The sequence below is a fragment of the Genypterus blacodes genome, unplaced genomic scaffold (genome assembly GCF_046128005.1).
Source record: "Genypterus blacodes isolate CSIRO-AG114 ecotype Tasmania unplaced genomic scaffold, CSIRO-AGI_Gbla_v1 ptg000055l_1, whole genome shotgun sequence".
NCBI classification, from domain to species: Eukaryota; Metazoa; Chordata; class Actinopteri; order Ophidiiformes; family Ophidiidae; genus Genypterus; species Genypterus blacodes.
Window position 1 is genome coordinate 4,232,203 of NW_027466867.1, and position 11,364 is coordinate 4,243,566.

General features: G+C 48.2%; 1 protein-coding gene across 1 annotated transcript; it reads right to left on the minus strand.

The window, feature by feature from the left end:
* Positions 1-799: 799 nt before the first annotated feature.
* Positions 800-7,535, minus strand: vwa2 (von Willebrand factor A domain containing 2). Its single transcript, XM_076152040.1, has 13 exons — positions 7,475-7,535; positions 6,131-6,205; positions 5,316-5,449; positions 4,835-4,944; positions 3,826-4,026; positions 3,616-3,749; positions 3,391-3,520; positions 3,229-3,284; positions 2,994-3,101; positions 2,309-2,890; positions 1,664-2,215; positions 1,406-1,528; positions 800-1,266 (listed from the first exon to the last, which is right to left on the minus strand). Exons 1-13 carry the CDS (start codon positions 7,527-7,529, stop codon positions 1,136-1,138), a joined length of 2,391 nt encoding a protein of 796 aa, XP_076008155.1. The 5' UTR covers positions 7,530-7,535; the 3' UTR covers positions 800-1,135.
* Positions 7,536-11,364: the final 3,829 nt, after the last annotated feature.

The window sequence follows — 11,364 nt, forward strand, 5'->3', positions numbered from 1 at the left end:
TAGCTTGGTTCTTATATGCTGGTAGCCAAGATGTAAATATATATACATACACCATTATTCAGCCCTTTGGCTTGTATGCTAGGTAAAAAAAATGCACTTTTTATTCAAATAAAGAAATGTACCGACAGCAAAAACCCCGGCTTGAAATATGGATTCTTTAAGTGTTATTGTTTGTTTTTACGTCATGGAAGGATTCCCGGAACTCAGGCCCTCTGGTTGGTCGGCCCCTCTTTCGACCAATCAGAGTCAAAGTTGTGTCGGTGACGGTCTCGTTCCGTGGAAAACCCTGATCAGCTCTGGGAATGGAGTACGGCGAGTTAAAAGAAGACCCGAGAGCTGTTTCCAAAGTTCCATCCTGGTACTTGTGACCTTTGAATCATGGCCCGCTGGCTCTGCAGAGTTTGGCCCTTCTTCCTCTTTCCTATCTCCCTTGTGAAATCTATTTATGTCCTAAAACAAGAGCCAGAGTCTGTGTAAAACAAAATCAGGCCACCAGATGTGTCAATCAGTCTCCTCCTCCTCTCCTCCTCTCCTCTCCTCTCCCCTCCTCCCCGACGCTCCGCCCGACACATAAACTAGAACAGGGCCACTTCTCTACGGGGTCATTCATCTTACTGAGGCAGAGCGGGATGGAAGGACAGTGATGAAGACTGTGGGTGACATCTGCAGGAGAGCTGGAGCCTGCACCCTCTCGTGCCGCTGGAGCAACAACACCCACAGCATCCATATAATAGCCACAACGTTCACTCGCTGAACAAATTCATTTCTTATAAAGTAGAAATCTATCGCTCAAATAGTGACAAAAAGTTACTGTGAACTAAAACAAAGTGGAATTGTTGCATTTGGTTTATGGCAATTGTTGGGATTTATTCAAACTCTGACAGACAAAACAAGCGTTGAAACACAATCGCACAATAATGAACAGTAACAAGAAGAATAATTGCTGATAAACTCGTCCCAAATAAACAAATGTAAGCCGCAGGTACTTAGTGAAGGCAAAGGTTAGAGCTTTAAATATGTTTAGAATCCCGCAAAGGTCTGTACCCAAGTGTCCATATGTTCGCGTTCGTGTGTGTGTGTGAGAGTGTGTGAGAGTGTGTGTGTGTGTGTGTGTGTGTGTGTGTGTGTGTGTGTGTCAGACAGCATGTCTCCTACGGTGCAGCTTATAGAGATGGAGGAGCTCCTGGTGGCTCTTCTTCTGCCTGCTCTTCCTCCTCACAGCAGCCGATCTGGGACGGTCCCCTCTGGGCGAAGACCTGACGCTCTCTGCAGACAAACCACAAAACCAGGTTATAGAGTCATAGAGTTTTAATTTGTGGCATAAAAAGCACAGATGAACAGAAAACAGGGAGGTTAGGAGAGCAAAGAGTCGTATAAATGAAGACTACAGTGATATCTGACTGACTTGTTTCACAGTGCGGTCCCTCGTAGCCTTGGCACTGGCAGCGGAAGCTCCCTGTCGACAGGACGCAGGTCCCGTCATTCATGCAGGGGTTGGGCTTGCACAGATCTACCGGCTTCTTCACCTCTGATTGAAAGGAAATGAACGAAAACAGCTGATTAGCACACGTTGTTGCCAAAGGTTGAGGTACAGAACCTTTGAACATCTATCGTACCACTGTTACAGAAAATGGAGCATCAGACTTCTTCTTCTCCTCCTCACCTGAACACACCATCTGCACCAGCACATCCTCAAAGTACTTGAGATCCTCGTAAGACGGCACTGAGATCATGTGCTCCTCCACGCCGGCGATCCTCAGCAGCCTCTCTCGCTGTACGTCTCCGATCCCGATCACAAAGAGCGACACGCCGTTGTCCCTCATCTTTTGAGCCGGCACGGCCGCGTCGTCCCCGCCCGAGCCGTCCGTCACCAGCACCACGGCCTTGTTGACGCCCGGCCTCGCGCCTTTGGCCACAGTCAGGACGCCGGAGTGAACGTGGAGCAAAGCGGCGCCGGTGGAAGCCGAGCCGCCCATGTAGTTGGCGTCGGCTACGCCCTTGAGGATGGCGGAGCCGGAGTCGTGCGTGTCCAGGTTGAACACGGTGGCGGGTCTCCTCCCGTAAGTCACCAGCGCCATCTGGGCCACGTCGCGGTTCACGTCAAACTGGACGCTGACGCTGCGCACAAAGTCCAGTATGGTGGCGAAGTTGTCACGGCTCACTCCGCCTGAGGCGTCCAGGGCCAAGACCAGATCCACCGCCTGGCCCAGACAACCTGAAAGGCAAGAAGAACAAAATCTGCTGTCAGATCTAACAGCCAGAACACATGAAGTGGTTGATTGAGACCTGTAGCATGTGCAGACGGTACCTTGGGTGTCCACGCTGCAGATCTTGGCTTTGAGTTCAGGGATCTTGGCGTTGAAGCGATCAGGTGACGGGTACGTGATGGTCCGTTGAGGATTTCCTGTGATGTTGTTCAGCTGAGCCCTCAAAGACTCCGGCCCCACGCCTATGAGGAAGATCTCTCTGTCCCGTGCGTATTTGGAGGGCTCCACCACCTCGTCGGCAGCGGGCGTGGCGGTGAGCAGGACCACCACGCGCGGCAAATCGTCCGAGACGTCGGCGAAGACCGGCGAGCCCACAAAGCCGTGGCGCGTGACGTAGCGGAGAGCTTGGCCCGTCCGAGTCTCGCCGCCGATCTGTTGAAGCTCCTCTAAGGTTTTCAGCAGACCCCTGGGGTCACGTTTGAATTTGCCCACCGGCGCCTCGACCCGGGTCTCTCCTCCGAACACCGCCAGGCCCACTTTACTGGGGCTGTCGGGTCCGATGACCGCCTGCAGGAAACGCTTCAGGAAGGACTTGAGGCGGAGGAAGCCCTCCAAGGTCAGAGCGGAGGAGCCCTCCACCAGGAAGAGGAGGTCCACAGAGCAGTCCAGTGATAACGCAGAAGCTGAGGAGGTGGAGGATGAAGTTAGAAGCTGTACAACACACACAATCCCCTACACAATCTTAATCATTCACGAGTAATCATTTTCCCATGTGAGTATACGGACCACAGTGAGGATCTCCTCCGTATCCGGGCGGACACACACAGCTGAAGCCCTCTGGACCTTCTGACTGGCACGTTCCACCGTTCAGGCAGGGCTGAGAGTCACAGGGATCTAAGGTGTGTGTAAGAGAGAGACAGAGAGAGAGAGAGAGAGAGAGAGAGAGAGAGAGAGACTAGACAAGTACACACACATGCACCAATAATTGGACAGCAGGAGATCCCACACGGTGCCTCTTTACCTGGGCAGATGGTGCGATGACACACCGTCTGATGTTTCCTATAAACTTTGTTGTACCTGAAACACACAACAGTTACAGAACGTGTGAGAGACGGATCGGGTTGCAGAAATTCCAAGCTCGGAAATGTTGGCATGAGAATGAAACCGGATCTGAATCCCGTGCCTGTAGTATGGACAGAGGGAGGTGTAGGGGGAAAAGCCTTTGGAGCCTTTCCAGCACATGAAATTCCCTTGCAGCTCCTTCACTGTGTCCAGAGTCTTCCTCTGACACGGGAAAGACTCCACCTGACACCCTGGAGAGAGAGAGAGAGAGAGACAGAGAGAGGGAAAAGAGGGATTTAAAGGTCTGAGGCACTTCTAACCCGGCCTCCAGGGTTACAGTTGCTACCTGCAGGTGTGGCGTTGCAGACGGAGAAGGTGGTCAGCGTTGTGTACAAGCCGTTGACGGCGTCGTAAAAGTGCTCGGCGAAGAACACGTGGCTCTCCATCGGCTCGCTCGCCACGGCGTGTAGCTCCTCCCACCTGGGGAAACAGAGAAAGGTGAAGTAACGGGATCAGCCTAAACGTCGCCTGCAGTCTTCATCCTTCACAGACGTACTGAGGGAAACGCAGGCCCACGGCGAACAAGACCACGCCCGTCTCTTTGAGCTCTGCGGCCGCCTGCAGCAGGTTGCCTTGGGACTTCCCGTCAGATAGAAGGATGACGATGCGGGCCGCGGCAGCGGAGGAGTTGCGTCCGCCCGGGAAGCCCTTTCTCAGGATGTACTTCAGAGCCTGGCCCGTCTGGGTGCTGCCTCCCCTGCGTGGGGAGAAGGGACACAATGCCGTTTTGAAGTTGGAATCGTAATCAAATGTGATCAGTTTGGAGGATTCTCTGTTCTCTGACTCAAAGTTTCATCACCCGAAGGCACCTGAACGCCTTTTTAAAAGTTATATCTTGACATTTTGCTGTGAGGAGGTGTCTCAGATGCAGAGGCGATGTGCTTTGATAGCATCTTATCATCTTTCCCAGTTCTGGCCGTTTCCTCTTTCAGCTGTGAAAACAAACGCTACAAACTGCTCGGAGGATTGAAACTACAAAACAATACGGCAAAGAGGCACAAAGGCACAAAGGCCTTCAGGCAAGATTTGTGATAGCGGCTCACGACTGCAGAATGCGTCCATAAAGTAACTCTATTCTCTGTTTTCTTAGCAAACAAGGATGAAACACAGATTTTCTGCTTTCGGAGCCAGAAAACAAAAATCCCTGAACGCTGCAGACACATCTGAGGGCACATTTAACGTCTTTATCCCACACACTGCTGAATAACTGAATCGTTTTGATGTTTAGCTTTGGCACACACACACACACGGTTTACCTCTAATCTGAAATTAATTTGTTTTCCTTTCGAGGGACATGTTGCATTGCTCGACTTGGCCTGTCTGTGTCTCTAGGAGCATGTGTGTGTGTGTATGTGTGTGTATGTGTGTGTGTGTGTGTGTGTGTGTGTACTTTATCAGCTAGATATAGTATTTATGAGAGAATGTATTGTCCTGGATTGTGTTGTTGTTGTGTTTGTTTTGCATGATGGTGTCTGTCCCTCCGCATTGCATTCAGAGAGACGCACCTGTAAGGAATCTTCTTCAGGCGCTTCTTCACTTCCTGTTTGGTGGCGTGAGAGTCCAGAGCGAACTCCAGCCGAGGAGCCGAACCAAACTGCACCACACCGACTCGCACCTGTGGAGTAGTAAATACAGAAACAGAAACAGATAATGCAACATTTTCACCTTTAGATCTGAAAAAAAACAAACAAGCTGCGTGTGTTTGTGTTCTCGCTCTGGCAGGACGGACGATGGAACAATTCTATATAATTCTTTATATACAAGAACAAAAACAGTTTTACGATCCTCTGCCCCCGCCTTGTTTACACTTCTGTGTTGCGGTCGTTTCTTCGGAGACGCACCCCAACGCACCAAAGTCGCACGGCTAGACTAAACAGTCTCATTACCGGGCTCCTTTGGGTTCAGATGAAAGATGCAGCCTTTGTGATCAAAACAAAGCCGGATGAATTCCTTCCTAAGATGCAAAGAGGAAGATAAATAACTAACCTTGTCTGGCCCCACATCGAGTGCCTGACAGAGTTTCAAGGCGTAGTGTTTGGATCTCTCAAAAGCGCCTTTCCCCACGCTGTAGGATCCGTCCATGAGGAAGAGGATATCCATGGCTGCTGAGCACTGCATCACTTCAAACACACACACACAGATGAAAGAATTCAATATTAGATAAAGGCTTAAACCCAAACACGGCCCATATCATACGCCAACGCATTCCTGGCGCAGATTCCGTTTCTCATATCATGTCGGGACAATATGGGATTATACTGCTGTGCCATCACGCCTTTTATAACAATCTAAATAGCTGATGAAGACTCTGCACACGTGACCTGGCCCTCACCTTGATGTAATGAGGAGGAAGCAGCTTAGCCTAACTTAAGTGTGAGTGTAACTCCCACCACTGGACCGTGACACGCCATGGAATCTCTCCGTTTGCCTGGAGCGTGTTTGCACTCGCCGGCAGCATAAATAAGCGCTGTGGCGGCTGTCGTGTTAGAGTGTGCTTCTGATAGAGCCGTTAGAGAGACAGAGAGTGTGCCGTCTGTCTGTCTGTCACAGCACCTAGGGACCATTAAAGCTCTCTTCTGCCTGTCTGTGTTGTAAAGAGGCCCAAAGCTCATCGTTCTTCATTTCATCCAGGGCTCACTTTTAAAAGATTTGCAATGCTTTCAAGTTACGCTGCAGCACTGTGAGGCCCACTGGGTAAAAAAACCTGTCATGAATGTGTGTGACCAAAACCATTTCAGTTGCGTGAACGTAGGGAACAAAGTAGCGATGATGAAGGTGTTTGTGCTCAGGTTTGTTCTCACTTTCTCCCGCTGAGTTGATCTTAGCGATGCTGTCATGGCTGGTCTGGATCTCCTGCACTGAGGAGCCCTGCCGGACTAGGAGGGACAAACAACACGGAGATCAGCCACAGAACATGAATACACACACATACAGAACATGAATCCACACACGCACACACACCATAAAACGCGCAGGACGTTACAGCCCACATTCCTTGGCGACAACCTCTTAAATCATCATTACACGGCAGCAGAGGATGGATTTAAAGGCTAGGCAATATTTAGAAGGACACAAATCACTACGGCAACCACCACCTGCAACCCAGAGGCCCAGACTCCCACCTCTTTGACGTCCTTTTAACACTTTCATCAACCTCTAATTCCAACATTGCACCCGAACAGAATCCCTAATGACAGTGAAAGTGTGGGGGGCCGCATGTTAGGGTCACTGAGGCATGACTGAGTGTTTACACAGCCTACAACATGTTGACAATCCTTAGGTTAAGCGTTATAGCATTATACTTGGAATGTTGGCTTGAAATCTGAGGAAATCCAGCTCCATTTTGTGAAATTGAAAGGCCGGATTAGCAACTGCAACATGTTATCTGTGCTGTCAACACAGGAGGAGGAGGAGGAGGGGGAGGAGGGGGAAGACTAAGGCAGAGGTGAAACAGTCTGGTTTGTTGAAGTTCAAAGTCTTAAAATGACCAATAATAAAAACTTCAGATGGTGCTAAAGCGCTCATTTTGGAGAGCGAAGCCGGTATTATATTGCCGCAGAGCTACCCGCCTCTCCCCCGAGGCAAATACTCTGCAGCCCGGGAGAACGACTATAAAGCAAAGAGGACTTACGCCGCACAACAACACGAGAGCGAATCGGTTAATAAGAGGTCACATGACAGATCAGTGTGGATTTGTAGTCAAGTGAGGTGAATTTCCCTCTGATCCACACTTTCCTCAATCACTCGGCAACATTCTACATTGTCAACACGTGTAGTTTGACCTACATCTCCCGTTGCCAGTATCTGTGGGCTCCCCTGTGGTATCATTATTGCCTCACTCTCCCATCTGGTGTCACAGGCTGTAACTCATGTTTTCAGGAAATATTTCACATAACCTTCTCCACCTTCTGAAAAACATCACATCCTCCCATCTCTAACGGCTCAAACTCCCGTTCCCTTTATAGCATCTCTTCCATACAGGACTATCTGAATGAGGAAGAGGTCCATTAACATAACAGACAGTGGCAATCTAATACAATACTACATGCTTCAACAGAAGCATGTAGTATTGTATAGCATCTTTGTATCATTGTCTTCTAAGTGACGCTGCTACTGAACTCAAACAACAATAATAACCAACCAACCTTGAAGCAGCAGCAGCACCGTTAAGAGGAAGGAGAGATGAACACCAGGGAGCATTTCAGGACTTCTGGAACGATTAAAACAAATAAAGCTTAGCAAGTTGACGGAATGAAACAAATCAGTGAAGTTAATCAGTGTGTGGGAAGGCCAAGAGATACTGATCTGAAATCCTGTGTGTATATGACATTAAACCCTCTCTCTCTATTAGTCCCCCTGTTCTCTCAGCTAAGCTTAAAGGTCGAACTCTGACCTTTTAAGGAGAACTGAATTAAGAGACTCGTGATGACTGACAGCCACCATTGAGTAAGAACGCACCGGGATGTGGACGTCTGAGTGGGTTTCAATAAAAACTGCCCAACCAACAATTTCTCTCTAGATAACCATCCTAGAGACAGAAGACCCGAAGGTACAGCAAAGATTAGTCTACACACAACAGAAGCTAACAGTAGAATAAATGTTTAACATATAATAGTTAAATATCCTGGATGTTACTTAATTGTTCATTAGATGCAGAGCAGTTTGATAAGTCCATTATACAGCTGCAGTGATTTGCAGTGTAGTGACTGAAATCTAACATCGGTCATCGGTCCAGTCACCTTGCTCTGTGTGTGTGTGTGTGTGTGTGTGTGTGTGTCTGTGTGTGTCTGTGTGCTCACTGACGCGTGAACATAAGAATGGGAGGGGCTGCAGATAAGGTTTGATTAATTCCTGGCCATAATATCCTCTCTGTGTCTGAATATCATGAAGCGCGTGTGTGTGTGTGTATGATTGAGACGGACGTGCCAGAGGAACCGTCTCTGTAGGTAAGACTGTGTATATGGGAGAGACAGAGATAGGATTGTGTGCAGGAAGGACCCAGTGTTTAAGAGGAGTCTGTGTGTCTGCGATACACATCTGAGAGGCTGACATGCTGTGGCTGTGTGAGGAGCCTGGGGCTGATAACCATCACCCACCGGCTACTGATGCTCCATTTGCAGGTACGGCCTGAGGACAAGAGATTTCATTACTGCCTGAGGGGGAGACAGAGACACACACACACACACACACACACACACACACACACACACACACACACACACACACCCATGCACGCCTGCTTGTAAGAGCAAGCAAGCGTGCAAGCCCTACATGTAAAACACACACACACACACACACACCTGTCTGCAAATTGGCTGCCTCTTCACAAGCATTCCGCCGGATGGCTTCACCCTCCGTCTGTCTGTCTTCCTCACTTCTTGCCTGTCAGTGAAGATTTCTGCACTGGAACTTTGATTCCAGCTGAAAGAACAGAGCTTCTACAGTGGAACCTCTGCCGGTGATGTCGTTACCGAGGGGGGGAAGACTAAATATATGCTCCTATTATTTACTGTCAGTGTTCAAACTATCAGCCGGAGCCACACACAGAACAGGGAGAGGTAGTTTGTGGGGTAACATGAGTCTGAGGCCTCCAGTTCTCACCTCCTGGCATACAATTAAGGGCAAAGAGACACAATAGGATCGACTGAACTCCAAAGAAAAAGGGCGGCCTGAGCTATGGAAGTGCCTTCTGTTCTGAACAGGTTGGCATGTAGGAAAGTGCCTGCTGTCCTGGTCTATAATTAGAAATGAGTGCTTGCTTTTGGACCAACTTCATACAAATCCCTGACACCTTGTAACCTGTACTTGTGTGTGTGATACAGGGCCGGCCCTGGGTGATTTGGAGCCCCGGGCGAAAGTGTAGATTGGAGCCCCCCCCCGCACTAGTCTTATGATTTCACTGAGGGGCTACATGAAATATTCATATTTATTGGGTTGAAAGCAATACAGATTTATGAAGGTTGATAACAGTATTCTTGCTATGTTGTTATTTGTACCAGTCCCTGCAGGATATAAACAGGCCGAGGGGCAGTGGGGGCTTGGAAGCCATGATGACAGAGGTGCTGTTGTCTCCTGAGCTGCTACATGTGAAGAGACCCAAATACTGACACACACACACACACAGATGAAGACACTGAAGACAAGTCCCCAAATGACTGAAGCACTTTAGAAATGCTATACTTTTTGAGCAGTTGAGTGTAAATGTTGTTTTCTTTACAATCTCCTTTGTTGTTAACATAAAAGGTTATTGATGCTTTTCAAAAAAGCATTTTTTTATTATTATATATGTTACCTGTTATTTGTTTTTTCCATTTGAGTCCACACATGTTGTGCTTTGTGGCACAAAAGATTCATCTCAGTGGTCAGTTTTTGAACACCACAATGTATTGAATAAATTCAAATACTGGGAACAAACACTTTTTGACTTTTCATTAATATTTTTTCCTATTCAGCTACACAAACAAATTTAAACCACACAAAATTGTATTGTAAATGAGAGTATACCAGAGTCCTATGTACACCATGGTAATTTATTGATATGCCGCATAATGTCCTCCTTTTAGGTGTTATGGAAATGGTCACCCTACCAGGAACCCGGAACCAGTTTTGCGCGTGCGGGCGCCGGAAACGTCCGTTGCCGGCTAACTTAACAGACAACACGTTTTTGCTTTAAGCCATGTATCAGAACACACCTGGGTTTAGCTCTGATTATGTAGTGAAGTTGTGCATCATAAAGTCATCTTATTCTAGTTGTAGACGCACAATGCAGCCAGGCCGCTACCCCTCCCCCCACCTTTCACTGTAAACAGCGGGTCAGGTTCAGGGCGACAGGTCATGATCTCACACTCACACATTCAGACCAAAAGTCAAAATAATTTTTAACATATTTATTTAAATGTACTTTATGTGGATTGCAGTTTGGCGCCCTGCCCACTAGATGGCGCCCCGGGAGACCGCCCGGTTCGCCCATGCCCAGGGCCGGGCCTGGTGTGATACATTGAGTAACATCCCTGGCACGCCAAATGGTTTTTGTCCCGGGCCGTGAGTCATTCTCAACAGCCACTTTTACAACAACTCAAGAAACAATTGCGGAAAAAGAGATTCCACCGTTTGACAAGCGTCTGATTAAAAGCCACAGCCAAGTGTAATTGAAAGCGTCTTGTGTGCTATAAATGTGTGTGTGAAGGAGGTTACAAGAGCCGAGCAGCGGCCACACAGGAAAGCGTGTGAAGATTGACGTTCCAGTGGGCAATTACACTTTCCACAACAATCTATAGTAAAGTTGCAGAGCTCTATGGATTTGCTAAATCATCAAGACGCTTCCATCTGCACTTGAGATGTGGTTCAAAGATACAAAATCAGTGAAATACGCTGAGCTTTTTCCAAAATCAACACCGATTGATTACTTTTCTTATTGAGATTCCAAACTGTGGCGTTTAACAGCTGGTTAGCTAAATGTGCAAAAGGTCAAGTGAGGTTTGAGGTGGTGGAGATCAAAGGTTACGACCCCGACATGCAACAGTAGCTTTGGTTTACTCAGTCAACTTAACTAATGGATGAGTCAGACCATTAAGATACCAAGCAGACCGGAGGGACACATTTAAAAAAAACATTTGTGCGTATTCATCGTTAAATCGACACAAATTTAAGCATGATCTTGAAATCCTGCGCGTTTATTTCCATAGTTTGTCGCGAAAACTCAATGAAATTTAGAGACAAAGTCTTGCTGACTAACTGACGGTTCAGTCGCTCTCTGATCAGATTTCGTTTCAAATCGTTTCACTGCGTGTCCGACTTCAATCAGCTGCGCTTTACCGGCATTTAGCACAAACTCCCCACCGCGCAGCTTCCGTTTCTAACATTGCGTCATCTTACCTTTGTGCGGTCCGATCTAAACCTCAGCTGGTGTGGCTCCCTCGTTACCTCTTCGCTCCTGTACGGATCTGAAGTCGACGCTCTTTGCTCGGGCATGAGGGAAGCACCGACCCCTCCTCCTCCTCCTCCTCCTCCTCCTCCTCACCGGGTCCACCTGTGA